Raw genomic sequence first — 15439 nt, 5'->3', positions numbered from 1 at the left:
ACTCCACTGTAGATTGGTACTTAGTCTCAAAATTCAAGAATAGAAATATGGGTGGAACATTTTTCTCTGCTCAAGCAGCCAAACTATGGAATTTGTTCCTCCAACCATCTCAGATTCAGAAGGTTAGTCAAGAATTGTCTCTTAACTACAATACCACAATACTCACAACACAACAATGTACAGAAATACTATGTACACAACTTTAGAACTATATTTTAAATATATTTTATATATTTTTTAAACTCAACTGTATATGTATATATTCTATGCATGTATATTTACAACTTTACACACAGATACAAATTTATATTTGAATGCGTACTGATATCATCATGGATATGTAGATATGGTGAGATATTTAAATCTGTACTTCATATACGAATGGCCCTGGTATCTATACATATTTTCAATTAAAATACCAAAGGTTTAAGATTAGGTACAGTAAGAAAACTTCATTTATTATTTCTGTACAAAACCAACTTAAACGGCCCAAACATTATACATTTCAAAGATAAACTAATAACTTTATAGTTATAACTTAAAATTAAAATTTACGCCACCCCACAACTTATGCACCTCTGTACAGAGTGGTGTCAACTTGCTACTCAGACTAAATTAACTACACTTCCACCCTCTACCATGCACAGTGTTCTCACAAAGGTTGTCATTGGAGGTGGTATGAGTCTTATTATGAATGCTATGACTTAACAAGCTGTAAGTGATGTTAAGTGATGTACTATGATAGGTTATTAGCAGTGCATGAGTAAGGCTCAAGTTATAGTTAATTTAGTCTGGCTGGTGAGTTGCCAATACTCTGTATGAAGGTGCGTGATTTATAGCAAATTGCAGGCAGGTGTAAATTATAACTTTAAGTTATAATTATAAAGTTATATCTATCTTTTGAATTTGTAAGGTTTGGGTTACTTTACAGTAGTTCAGGTTGGTTTTGCGTAGAAATTATAAATGAAGTTTTCATAGCTAGAACTAATCTTAAACCTTTGAGTTTTTATAGAATTGATACAATTTAAAAAATATATTTCTAATCATTTAAGGTTGTATATTATGGTATTAATTATTTAGAATGTTATTTTTGGTACCAGAGTGCTTTCATGATAGGGCAAACTTCACTATGAACGTCAGCGTCGTCTGCATGACAGTTTTGCTTTGAATAGCATAAAATTATATTTACAACAAAGAATTATCTTTTAATTCAAATATGGAGTCAGGGCTTCATGGCTAATTTTGTTTTTTCAATGGTATATGTGTTAGTATTGTAACTGTAGGTTGTGTTTGTGAAATATACAGGTACCGTGATAGTGGTGCGATAGCACTGAGATACTAGCACAGTACTTTTACTTTTGTAAAACAGCATTTCCTTGGCTTAGAACACTGTTAATTGTACGAAACAGCAATGGTATAACCCTTATCCCCATCAAATTTGATATCTTCAAAGGAGAAGGTTGGGCTCTTTGAAAGAGGGAAATTCTTTTGTTGTGGATTTTTTTTTCCTTGCCACCTGGAGGGAAAAAAGTTAATTCTAAACTTGGGACATGCAACCTATGTAACAAAGTTATTTCCCATGAGAACATGAAGCAATATTCCTTCAGTACCACAGGAATGAGAAAACACCTGCAGGCACTTCATTCCACCAGGTGCACACATGTGGGAATGAGGCTTCAGAGGGAGATAGAAGAGGCTGAAGCCGGAAGATCAGCAGCGGCCACTTCTTGCTGCAGACTTGCGAATCTTCTTACCTCATTTTAGTTTTCGGTAGAATTGTGCTACATTAGTAGCTCAAAATTGTATTCCTTTCAAAATGAAGTTGTTGGTATGATGTAGTATCCTAATGGACAATCATCCAACACTTAATCTATTTGTTTGCCTGCATCTGTGCTCCTTATTCTTCACTGTCAGCATATGTGCATGATGGTCCAGGGTTTGGTTGGTTGGGCAGTTTCTTTTTTTGGGACAGACACCAAGCTAAGAAAGTATTTTTTGCAAATGATTTATAGGACATTTATCTGGAGTTAGATTGGAAATTAAGATTAAGATGGAGACATTTTTCATTTTGATGTCTATGTTTCTGAACACACATGGGTTCTCATATCTTTGTCAGCGACAAAAGTGGAAGTGGTCTACTGTAAATGCTGCTAAGTTTGACTCGAAGACATGTGATCAAGGCAGTGCCAGCATTCCTTCGTGATCATAAAATTTCTTCCATTTTTCATTTAAATATGAAATATGGCAAGGCAGCACTGTATTGGCCTGATGGTGTACATTTTGGAAACCATATTTCCGTTCAAACCTAAGGCATAGCTTAAAAAACTAATATTAATATCCCTGTCCCTCTTACATCCATCTTTTTTGCCCCTTTCCATAACAAAATTTTTTTGGGCTGAGTCACATCACTTTTTACGTTGCTTGCCCTCGTCCATCCCTCATGCGTCCGTTTTTCTTGCATGCCCACAGCAGTGAAGGCCAGTAAAATAGGAACACCTTTAATACGAATTAACATTTTTCTAAGGTGTTCTTATTCTCTCAATTCTGTATTATCTTAAACTACATTTCAGAGCTGCACCTTTTAAGGCACCTCCTGTATTCCTGTGTTTAAGGTCCTCCAAGCACACCAGCGCTAACAGCATTTTTTATTTTAATTTAGGCCATGTTGCACAGCAGCCAGCACTGCTGTGCAACATTTCTAAAAACACTTGAAAAAGCCGCTGGATTTTGCAAACGAGAAGCCTATTGGCTTTGCCAAACCTTAATCTTCAGGCAGAGAGAGATTAAGGGCATGATTTATATGTTAGCAACCAGTCTACTTATATGCAACAGCAATGGAGTACTCTTTCTGCCCACCTGCAGGTCTGCCTGCCTCATTTTCAGTTCTAGCAGACTTTTAGCAGACTTTTAGGGTGTAGACAGAGGAGACTACTCCATCTCCGCTGCCCACACGCACCTCAGGCAACCCGATGGAGAAAGGGCCATTGGAGGTTTTGCCATGTGTCTGCCTGCCCTATTTAGAGTGGGAGGACACATGGGCAGTTTTCACTGCCCATCATCACCATGAAAAGGAGGTAGTGAAAACTTTTATATGACTCCCACACCATGAGAGCGTGCTCCCATTGCAAGGGAACCACTGTTCTTTAATTTCAATAAGAAAATCCTTCTTCATGATTTTCTTTTTCAAAATTAAAAAACTGCAAGTTTGATGTCCCGCTCCATCATCTTGACAGAGCCGACCTTCAAACTTCTAATGTATTTCCAGGAACATCTGGGATGATGATTCCTGGAAATGCAAGCAATGGCAGCAGACGCAGCAGGCATCTCTACATGGTGGGTGGTGTAACCTCGCCATGGTAATTAGTCCGTCGACAAAGAGTTAAATCATTCCCTAAATTATTTGCCCAGAATCACAGAATGTTGAGCCGATGCTGGGATTCAAGCCTGGTTCCCCAGTTCTAAAATCAGCAGCTCTAGCAGTTAAGCCACGTCTCTTCTGTCACTTCCTGAGACATAAAGAGCTTTCTAAAGTTTGTCTGGAAGTCTCATTTTGTGTACTGGCACCCTGGTACATTTGTGTCTTGATGTGGAAATAATATTTATAAATTATATTGCTGCCCACTTGAAAGGTGCAGTATTGTGTGAAAAGTCAAGTTATCTCCATTACAATGTAAGATATAGGTGGGCACATAACTAAAGGATTATTCTCTGACATCACAAAAAAAGAGTTTACAGGAACAAATTACAATAACACCTTGTCAGCAAATGTAAACAGCAAGGCTGCTTGTTGCTCTGGTGGGGAAACGGGCCCAAAAGGGCCCCCCAGCTTTTAGGAAGGCCTCGTTTGAAAGGGGACATTCTCCCCTTTCAAAAGAGGCCTTGGTGAAAATGATTCCTTGCCTTGGATCGCAGCCGCGCTGCAACCCATGACCAGGAAAAATCACTAGACATCTGGGGAGAAGGTCGGCCTTAATAGGAGTTTACCCCCCTTCACCTCCCCAGGGTTAAAATATATATTATTTTCCAAAAAAGGATACTGACTGGGGGCTCGGCCCTTTAGAAAACGGGCTGCCATCCCCCCCAAACTGGGGCCAATTTTTTTTTTTTTAAATAAGTGTGTTTATCCCTGGGGGGAGATCACACATCCCGAGGGTAAAAAAATAAAAATTAAATTAAAAAAAATTAAAGTGACAGGGGGCCGCCCATGAGCAGGACTGACCCCCTGTGAGGGGGCATTTTTTTTTTATAGATGTGTGGTTTTCCTGGGGCCCACGATCGCCCCCCAAGGAAACGCCCCAGCTATTTAAAAAACAATTGGAGAGAGAGAGAGAGATAGAGACTGACTCTCTATAGAGGGCGAGAAATCTCTCATATATATATATATATATATATATATATATATATATATATATATATATATATATGGAGAGAGAGAGAGAGAGAGAGAGAGGAGAGAGAGAGAGGGGAGAGAGAAAGAGAGAGAGAGAGCACTTTTGTCATTCCATGTGTGGAGGGTGAGATCGGCCCCCAGGGAAAGCACACACACACATATAAAAGTTATCTCTTTATATATACATATGTGCATAGGGTATATATATATATATATATATATATATATATATATATATATATAGCTTTTAGGTATCAATAACAATAACTCTTGTGATCCGATTTTTTGTCTAGTGGCAGTTTTGACGCCATAAAGTAGCGCAGAAGGTTTATATGCCTGCTACAAAGAACTGATCTGTATTTTATGTGAATTGCTGAGTGGATTAGTAAAGCCAGGAGTTACCTGCGCTTGAAAACAAATGAAATGTCAACAGTAGCCCTCATGAAGAACTACCACTGACCGTTGTGTGATCCATTCCTGTCACGGGCCGTAAGCCCAGGCACGCCAGTGCGGTAGCGTTTTTATCAGGACTAGTTGGGGAACGCTGGATGGTAAGCAGTTTGTGGATCCCTGCATATTCCTGTAGTTTACATCACAGAAATGGAAGGAAAAATAGAGTTTTTATTCAATGGTTTACCTCTGTAGGGCATTCCTGGGAAAAAAAACATTGGGAAATCCTCACAAGCGATACCTCCCTGGGCTCCCCTTGATGTCTACTTTTCAGAAATGTCTGGGTTTGATAGGTTTCCCTAAATGGTTCCCGATCCCAGGACTAATTATTACACTTACCTTAGTTATCATTATCGCACAATTCATTTAGGGACCTTCCCTGTTGCGGATACCTGGCTTACCCACACAAGCGAGGTAACATTTTTATTGGGGGGTCCTGTGGGAATGCTGGGTGGAAGGAAGTTCGTGGCTCCCCTCAGATTCCAGAACTGTCCTTCACGGAAATGTGCAACAAAAGTGTTTTTTAGCTAAATTTTGAGGTTTGCAAAGGATTCTGGGTGACAGAAACTGGTGAGAGCCCCACAAGTCACCCCTTTCTGGATTCCCCTAGATGTTTAGTTTTCTGAAACTGTACAGGTTTTGTAGGTTTCCCAAGATGCCGGCTGAGCTAGAGGCCAAAATCGACAGCTAGGCACTTTCCAAAAATCACATGAGTTTTCAATGGAAAAATGTGATGTGTCCATGTTGTGTTTTGAAGCGTTTCCTGTCGCGAGCACTAAGCCTACCAACGCAAGTGAGGTACCATTTTTATCAGGAGACTTGGGGGAATACAGAATAGAAGAACGAGTGTTACTGCCTATTGTCTTTCTCTTCATTTTTGCCTTCCAAATGTAAGACAGTGTGTAAGAAAGAAGTCATCTTGCGAAATGCCCTGTAATTCACATGCTAGTACGGGGGCCCCAGGATTCAGAGATGTGCAAATAACCACTGCTTCTAAACTCCTTATCTTACGCTCATTTTGGAAATACATAGGTTTCCTTGATATCTATTTTTCACTCTTTATATTTTACCAAAGGAATTGCTGTATATCCGGTATACAATGAAAACCCATTGCAAGGTGCAGTTCATTTCTTGGCTCTGGGTACCTTGGGTTCTTGATTAATCTACAAGCCCTATATTTCCCCACAACCAGAAGGGTCCAGCAGATGTAATGGTATACTGCTTTAAAAATTCTGCCATAGCTGGAAAAGGTTACAGAAGAAAGGGTAGACAGAAATGGCTGTGTTTTTCAACTCAATTTCAATATTTTTTTATTACTTTCTATAGGAAAACATTGAATGATCTACACAAATGATCCCTTGCTGAACTAAGAATTGTGTCTACTTTTCAGAAATGTTTAGCTGGCCAGGATCCACTATTGGTTTCATACCCACTTCTGTCAGTAACTGGAACGAGGATGAGAGCACGAAAAAAACAGTAAAAATAGGTATGTCCCAGTAAAAAAACTGGTTTTCTGATTCAAGTCAGTCTGTTCCTCAAAGCTGAGAAGATGATGATTTTATTACCATAAACCCTTCGTGGATACCATTTGCAGGGAAAAAACAGATGCTTTCTTCTACAGCACTTTTTCCCAAAAACAAATTCTAGCTATATTTTGGCTAATTTCTCGGTCTCCTCCAGGGGAACACAGAAACTCTGGGTACTTTTAGAATGCCCAGGATGTTGGGAAAAATACGCAAATTTGGTGTGGATAGTTTATGTGGACAAAAAGTTATGGGGACCTAAGCACGAACTACCCCAAATAGCCAAAAAAGGTCTCAGCACTGGGTGGTGGCGGGGAGGGCCAGCAGCTGAGGGGTTAAGGGAAGCAGTACTCGAGGGCTGCTCCAGACTAAGGACAAACACTCGAAGAGGAAGTGAAATCAGCACGCATGGACCAAACAGAAACACGAACATTATAGTGACAAGGAAGTCAACCAATGGTAAGCAATGGGCAGGCCGTAAGTAAACGAAATGTCTTGCAAGCGGCGGTGCATGTTCTATCTCAGGCGAGACCTAGAGTGTACTGCGCTGGGTGCCTCCTAAACATACTAATGGGCATAAAGCAACTAACAGTGCCCCAAAACATTTAGGGGTGTAAGGGTGAATTGGTAGAGTGTTTAAGGTGGGGGCACGAATATGTCCTGTTTAAGGGGAACAGCCTTAACCACTCAGGCTGTACCTCACAGGACCTTTACCACAAAGGACCTTTACCACACAGTCTTTACCATGCAGGTAACTACAGTGCAGGTAAGTGGTAAGCATTTGTACCTTTACTATGCATTACTTTACCATGCAGTTAAGTCTTTTTTTTACATAACATACTATTTATGTTATTTAAAAAAAAGTGGTTTTAGGGATTAGGGGTGGGTAGAGGCCAAGGGCGGAAAGGCTGATGTTAGGGTTCAGGGGTGGGTAAAGGTAAAGAGAGGTTAGGGTGAATTTGGGATTTAGCAGTGGGAAGAGGTCGAGGGAGGTAAGGCTGATGTTAGGGTGTAGGTGTGGGTAGGGGTAATGGACAGTAAAGGGTGAATTTAGGGTTTGTAGCGATTTAAGTAAAGGAAAAGTGAGAATGGATTTAGGCTTTAGGGATGGGTAGCGGTAAAGGGAGGTAAGGTGATTTTAGAGTTTGGGTGGGTAGAAGTAGCGGGAGGTAAAGGTCAGTTTAGGGTTTAGGGTGGGTAGAGGTATTGGAAGGTAAAGGTTATATTGGGGTTTAGGGATGGTTAGAGCTCAAGGAAGGTAAGGGAGTATTTAGGATTCAGGGGTGGGAAGATGTGAAGGGTAGGTAAAGATAATTTTAAGATTTATGGGTGGGTAGAAGTACAGGAAGGTAAGGGTGATTTTACGATTTTGGGGTGGGTAGAGGTAAAGAGAGGTAAGAGTGATTTCAGGGTTTAGGAGTATGTGGAGGTCCAGGAAGGTGAGGAAGAGTTTAGGATTCAGAGGTGAAAGGCAGTAAAGATGACTTTAGAGTTTAAGGGTGGGTAGAAGTATAGGAAGGTAAGGGTGATTTTAGGGTTCCGGCATAAGTAAAGGGAGGTGAGGCTGATTTTAGGGTTGGAATGGGTAAAGGCAAAGGGAGGTAACAGTGATTTGAGGGTGCAGGCCAGGAAGGGGCGGAGGTAAAGCGAGGTAAGGGAGATTTTAGGGTTTAGGGGTGGGAGAAGGTAAAGGGAGGTAAGAATGAAACATAAACCTTTTGAAAACACTGAGTTTAATGATGGATAAAACATCTTTTTATATATAAAACACGTAACCAACAAATAGTAAATGTGACACATTGGCAAACAATAATTCTTTAAAACATATACTATGTGACAACAGTCCTAAAGGAAGGGAGTATTTTTATAGCTCCACAATCAGTAAAAGTGGCAGGCTGCCAAAATGTAAGTATGTGGCTTACCTGTTTTACAATTCAGAGGATGTTTTATTCATCACCCAGTATGCAGTTGTGAGGAAGCAAATCCAGATGAATTGTAGAAAATAGGTAACTTTGTTCAAGCAGCACATTACCATATATCTGCAACCATTCGATTCCACATTCCAAATGCAGTTAGCATGACACATGCTTGGAATGTCAATTGATTATAAACACACACATGGACTACCCTCAAATGAAGAGATGGAAACTTATGAATATATAACAACCATGTTTTCAAAAGCTTTATATTAATACTTAAGGTTTAGAGAAAATATTGTACAGTGCAAATTACTTTATACTGTACATGGAGTTATTATTTGTTTGCACACTTTCCAAAACCCGTTTCCAATTGTGTGGCGAGAAACACAGCATAAGTACAATTCCATTGCAACCAGCACAGAACACTAATGAAGAAATTAATGAGCACTTGCTCCATCTTCCAGGGAAGAGACAAACACATAAAGACAAACTGAAGCCCACACATGCTCACACTAACTCACCAATGAGAAGCAAGAAAATATGAGTGATAAAGAAACCAAGCAATGGTAAGTAATGGGTGGGCCCAAAGGCCTTTTTAGGGGGTTTTAAGTAACAAGATACCTTTGTAAGCAACCGAGCATGTGCTGTCTCGGCCAAGAAATGAAAAGCAGATATCTTTAATCTTTCCTGCCTCTCTAACAAACGCAAACAATTGGCATTCAAGAACGTTATTTTGTTTGATGATTTCATACTGAGTTTTGAGATGTATTGTGACATCATTTAGTCCCTTTAAACAGAACAGCACACACTGTGCGCAACAGCTTTAAGAAGATCAAGATTTTCAAAGTCACTTTTCCACAGGGTCTCTGACAAATATTCATAATGCAAATTCAGAAAAAAGACATATCCAAAAATGAGGAGGCTCGGAGGTCTGGTGGAGCTTCAGATCCTGAACTTCCAACACCTACAGTGCAGTGGAAATCCCCCTCACAATCAAAAGCAAAGTGACCCACACTTACCTGATGATGTCAATGTGCCCATTCTTGGCTGCCAGGTGCAGCGGGCTGGTGCCGTTGGGATCCGTCGTGTCTCCGGGTTTGGGCTCCAGGAGCGCTGCACACATGTTACTGTTGAGCAACAGCTGGACCACCTGCGGAGATGTGGATGGGAGAGTCTGTGACTGCTCCAGCAGACAGAACCACACAGAGGCACGAGTCATTTTTCACTATTTTATGTGGGATGTTAGTGCAGTCCTTTACACTTCCTTCAAGTGATGTCACACTGAAAATACAGACTCCAAGTTCAAAGACTCCAAAATGTCTACCATACATAAATACTTCTCTAAATAAATGTAGACCCATTTTACATTTCTAAATTCAGCTAAACTCACTACTGTAGAAGAGAGCTAATCTACCTAACTACAGCGGGGGCATATTTGGGACCAATTCCTTGGGAGTTGAGGCACCTGTCAATCTTTTGTAGGGACATCTGTATAGTAGGTAGATCTTTAGGTACTAAAAGCTTCTGAGCTCATGCAGTCTCTATTTTTTCAGCTGGGCTTCACATATTCCTTTTACCCCCCTAACCCCGCCCACCCCCCCTCCACTGATCATGTCAAGGTGATGAGCAAGGACAGTAGACACTGAAAGGGACCTAAAGGAAGGGACTGGGAGTCTTGTGGATGGGCAGGTCTTCTCCGTATGGCTGGTGTCCCACCAGATGGAGAGATAATGCGTAGTGAGAAGCACACCTTAGGTGCATGACACGGGAGTATGGAGCGAAAAGATAATGGGTAGGACAGTTGGAGAGAGGGCAAATGAAACCGGGCAAGGAAGGAAGCAGAATTCAGAGGATGATTGGAATCAGGACGTGGTACATATATAGAATCCATGGGACAATGTTCAAGAGATAGTAGGATAGGCACCATAGAGCATCATGGGAGGCAAGAGACTGTGATCTCTTGCCCTTTTCGCAGTAACTTTAATCTGGTGTCTGATGCAGTCTCATGCTAAGTGGTACATTTACCAGTACAACCAGCATAGATGGAAATAATTAGATGGAGAATGGTCTGTGAGTTACTTCTTCTCACAGAGGTTAGGCGTTCTTAGGAAACAGAGGCGTCATGTGCTGTGGATGAGCCAGCTACATGGCCCTGAAGCTTTACCTCTTGCACATTCTAACTAACCTAGTGCAGCATGGATGAGGCTTTCAGCACTTCAGTACCTCAACCTAGATGGCATCCCTGCTCCAGTGAGGCCCTAGAGCTGTCACCTTAACGTGGGCCTGATTTTGGCAAGGGCCAGCGCTCATGGAAGGCATGCATGTGCGGAGGATTGAGAGCCCAGAGCACCCCTCTCCATCCAATTATGCTTCAGGATTCCTGGGGCAATTACAATAAAAAAGGTTTAAAGCACCTGGGCTTTATGGTTGGTGTGAAGCAGGCACAACTGAAATCTTTGCTCTGCAACACAACACAATAAATTGCAAAATTACTTCTTGGCATAAGAAATATGTCAAATGTTGCCAAAGTCAGTAACACATCATAAAAACCTGTTACCACTGTAAGGCTTTGGCCCATCAGAAATATTGTGACAATTAAAGCTGTACAAAATTTCTCATTTTTGTGAATATCAATGCAGAAAGAGGTTGAGGAGTGCCTGGGTGCAGGCAATAGTCCAGGAAGGATTTAACAGTTACAGAGAAAAATACATCCTCCCAGACACGTAGGTGCCACCTTCTGTGATACAGGAGAATTATAATAGTACAGAGTCATGGGGTTATAAGTGCACTACTTGCAAATACAGTTCTGAAAAAAATACTCAGGGAAGAGCACCCAACTGGTACTGTGTTAACAATGCTAGTAGCCTAATGGACCTAAAATGTGCTTACACATACAGGCCTTGCGACTGCTGTATGTGGGCATACCGAGGTCACAAACACTGACCTACAATATATTGCTAGAATATTAAATACCTCTATGTCATCAATATAAGCAATATATATTGGCATGATTACTATCCCTAGCTACACATCCATGTACATTTAATTAGGCCCAGGCAGAATTCCAAAAACACCAGAGTAATCAGAGTAAGTTCAAGTGTTCTGCGTTACTCTTTTATGCAGAATTACTGATAATTATGCAATTGCTCTTGCTCTTGTAAGCAGAACTAATTTGAGGCGAAGAAATCCTACCACAAAAGTACATTTAGCAAGCGTGAGTGGGTACTCACTATTCATGATCTACTGCATTTAGCGATATTTCTAAGTGCAAAATGCGTTCTGGAGTCCACTTCGGATGCAAGTGTGCATTTTGTGCTAAATGAATAGCGCTAAATGCCGGGATTACGTTGGGTGAAAATCCTACCCCAAGAGTACGTTTAGCAAGCGCGAGCACCTGCTCATGCTCGATATTTATGTTCTGTTGTATTTAGCACTACTGTATTTGTTTGGCCCAAATTGTTTCTAGCGCCCATTTTAGACATGAGGAGGCATTTTTGTACTAAGAAATATCGCTAAATGCAGATTTATTCTTCTCGTGTAACTATGCGAAATCTCATGGAATTCTCAGGTAATTCTGCGTGATTCTGCTACACTTAATTACGTGAGTAACACCCACCCCTACATTTAAATGGGAATTGTGAATATACACCTGATTTTACAAACTTATCTTGACAATATGGTGGAAGCCAATATTACGGAGTCAATATGTTTGCAGGTCTCTGTGAAAAACTCAAAAGTCTTACAGTAGACCTTTGTCATTAGACTCATTTAACAAATCCTTGGCAGAGAACCACAATATCTCCTACATCATGCAATGGTCTTCAGATCCTGCAATCTTCTGACTAGGACAAAGAGTCCTAATGTGCAACAAAATCAGTGTCTGTTCCATTCATCATGCCACACAAACTTCTCCTGTTCACCATCACCTGAAGTGCACCAGGACTTTTTACACAGCTCCCACTCCCCTCCTCCTGTCGATTGACTACAGCGCTAAAAGGACACAACTTATACATTTCACATATCCTGGTTGAGGAGCTCTCCAGGTGTCCTGAAAGACTCACCCCAACTCGTCCAAATTCGCAGGCCAGATCCAATGGTGTCTTTCCGGAAATATCCATGATGCAGGGGTTGGACTGGTGTTGCAGCAACATCTCTGACTGGACAAACAAGAAAACAGAACTGAGAGGTGGTCGGATACTATGAAAAGTGATACGCTGTTCAGTGCCGGGATACCCTACAGGGTGTGTTAAGCGCTATACTAATACATATAACATAACAAGACTCCAGTATGGACAAGGACACGCAATGATGAATCAGTATTGAGAGTTTTAGGCTGCAAATCATGAGATTGATGCGAACAATAAATCAGGAAGTCAAGATTACCACCTGCCAGTCATGAGCTTGAGGCTAGCAGTTCTAGTGGCACTCAGGGCTACCACTGCCAGACAGGAGCTAAAGTACTGCCAGTTAGGTATTCCAGGCTACCACTGCCTGGTAAGAGCTTGCGGCCAGCACTGTCGTCCTGGAGCTCCAGCCTGGCACTGCCAGTCAAGTGTTTGATGCTGGCACTGCCAACCTGAATCCAAAGGCTAGGAGTGTCCAGCTGGATCTCATGGCTGCCAGTATTAGAAAGCCAAAGGTGCCAGTTAAGAGCTTGATGGTAATCAGTGACATTCAGGAACTCATAAGCTATCAGTGTCAGTAAAGAGTGTGAGGCTAGCGCAGTCATTTGTGGGTGAGCCACAGTGTCAGTCAGGAGCTTAAGTGCCAGCAGTGCTAGTCACGGGCGTGTGGCCTAGGAGTGCCAGCCAGTTTGTGGGCTAACACTGCCAGTCAGGAGTGTGTGCAGTGCATGCTAACTGTACCGGTATAGTTTGTTAGGCTGGCACTTTTAGTCATGGACTAGCAGTGCCAGGCTGATGCTTGTGAGTTAGCAGTGGCCGGAGTTGGGAGCTGGAAGTGCCAGCCAGAAGCATTTGGGCTAGTAATGTGTTAGTTAGGAGTTTGTGTGGAGAGAAGTGCCATTCATATGATGCTTATGTTCTATCAGTGTTAGGGATACAGGGGTTAGCACTTTTAGGTCTCCTTGATTACATCCCACTCTGGGTGCAAACAGTAAACCAGAATTAAGGGTAGTGTGATAATTATGACATCATTACAGTTTTCCTCACAGGTTCGGCAGGTCAAATGTTTAGAAATGCATCAGGGGAATAATACTTGCAAAAAGACAAAACATGCAGTGTTTGGTGTGTTAAAAAGACTTGACATGGTTTGCCTCATTTGTATATTGAAAACTAGACGCAAGAGGTAATTACCACTCCCGCCTAATGCCTCACTTTAGGGTAATGGTATTTACTCAGTGTGGTAAATATTCTATCCTATTCCATACATGTAGTAATAAGGGCCTTACTCAAAGGTCTGTGGACTAGTGCTGATCTGAAACTTGTGGGCTTACAGGACATTCCTGTGGTTTGTGGGCTAGCAAATTTAGTCATGAGCATGTGAGCTAGTAGTGCAGGAATATGTGGCCTCCTAGTGGCAGTCAGAAGGCCACTTTCCAGCGGTATTAGTTAGCAGCTTGTAGGCTAGCACTTTAGCCAAAAGCCTGTGTGGTAACAGTGTAAGTTAGGTCTGTATGCACCTGGACTGATAGTCAGAGGCCTGTAAACTAGCAGCGCTAGTCTTACTGTGGCAGTCAATAGTTTTTGATCTTGTATTTTCATTAAAGGGATTGCGGGCTAACTGTGCCATTGCATAGACTGTGATCTGTCTATGTTAATAGTGGGATTATGAGCTAGCAATGCCATTCAGCATATGAGCAAGCTGTGTTAAGAGGCAGCTTGAAGGCTAAGAATGCTAGCCAGGAGTATGTGGGCTACTTGTGTAATATAGCAGCATGTGGGCTAGTAGGGCCATTTAGGAGTTTGTGGGCTAGCTGTGTTAGTAGAGAAATTATTGGTTAGGAATAGAAGTCAGGAGCATATGGCCTACATGTGTTAGTTGCCTGTGGCCTAGCACTGCCAGTCAGGAATGTGTGTGGTAATTGTGTTAGTTAGGGGAATGTGGGCTCAGAATTCTAGCCAGGAGCATGTGGGCTAGTTGTGTTAGTCAGGTGCTTGTAGACAAGCAGACACTTAGGAGCATTTTGTCTAGTTGTGTTATTCAGGAGCAAGTGAGCTAGCCGTACCAGTTAGGAGCATGTGGACCAGCTGTGTTAGATGGGAGATTATTGGCTAGGAAAGCTAGCTGGGAGCATGACTGCTAGCTATACCAGTACAGACATTGTGGGTGAGCACAGTCAGACAAGGAGCATGAGGGCTAGCTGTGCTAGTCAGAAGCATGTGTGCTAGCAGTGTCATAATGTGGACTTATTGTGCGACTCAGAAGTTTATACTCTAGAACTTCTAGTCATACAAGTGTAGGCAACTTGTGCTGATTAGAGTCTTGATGGCCAGTAGTATTAGGAGTTTATGGGCTAGCAGTTTTAGTCATGAGCTTGCGGGTCAGGAGATTGTGTGCTAGGAGCGACAGGTATACGTTTGACTGTAGCAGTGTTAGATTGGAGTTTGTGCAATGGCACTTCTGGTCAGAGGTTTCTCGGCTAGTGATGTTAGGTATGTGTGTAAGCATCTGGGAGTGACAGTCACAAGTCTGTGGGCTAGCAGTGTCCGTAGAATCTCGATGTCCCTTTGAGACATTGAATAGTTTGTAGCCTATTACAATGAGCCAATGGACTGTGGGCTAAGTGTGCTGGTGAGGAGCATGCCTACTAGCCACGTTAATCAGGGCTATGTGGGCCAGCAGTGGCATTCAGAAGTTTGCAGGACTACTGCGCTAGTCATTAGTTTTTGGTTTAGTGCTTTTAGTTAGAGAATGGTGTGTAATCCATGCCAGTCAGGGTCATGTGGTCTGGCTGGGTTAATAGGGACACAGTGGGCTAGGAATGCCAGTAAAAAACATGTGGGCTAGTTGTGTTGGTCAGAAGCCAGTGGGCTAGCAGTGCCTGTCTCAAGTGTGTGGGCCAAATGTGCTAGTAGAGAGCCCGTGGACTAGTGGTGCTAGTGAGGAGCATGAGGATTAGTAGGGAGACTGTTGGGTAGCAGTGCCAGTCAGGAGTATGTGGGCCAGGGGTCTATCACTGCGCCCCCTGACTTCTA

At 42.1% G+C, this 15439-nt stretch overlaps 1 protein-coding gene across 2 annotated transcripts in view; it reads right to left on the bottom strand.

The window, feature by feature from the left end:
• Nucleotides 1-15439, bottom strand: part of CASKIN1 (CASK interacting protein 1) — a 579616-nt gene that overhangs the window by 212915 nt on the left and 351262 nt on the right. For both annotated transcript variants that reach the window (XM_069209731.1, XM_069209732.1), the window contains exons 5-6: nt 12344-12439; nt 9302-9432 (exon numbers count right to left, since the gene is read on the bottom strand). In XM_069209731.1, coding sequence (XP_069065832.1) covers nt 9302-9432; nt 12344-12439 — 227 coding nt within the window. The remainder of the gene's footprint in view (nt 1-9301; nt 9433-12343; nt 12440-15439) is intronic.

Source organism: Pleurodeles waltl, chromosome 10 (assembly GCF_031143425.1).
Source record: "Pleurodeles waltl isolate 20211129_DDA chromosome 10, aPleWal1.hap1.20221129, whole genome shotgun sequence".
NCBI classification, from domain to species: domain Eukaryota; kingdom Metazoa; phylum Chordata; class Amphibia; order Caudata; family Salamandridae; genus Pleurodeles; species Pleurodeles waltl.
The sequence above is the reverse complement of the archived record's forward strand: the minus strand, read 5'-3'. Positions and strand labels throughout refer to the sequence as shown.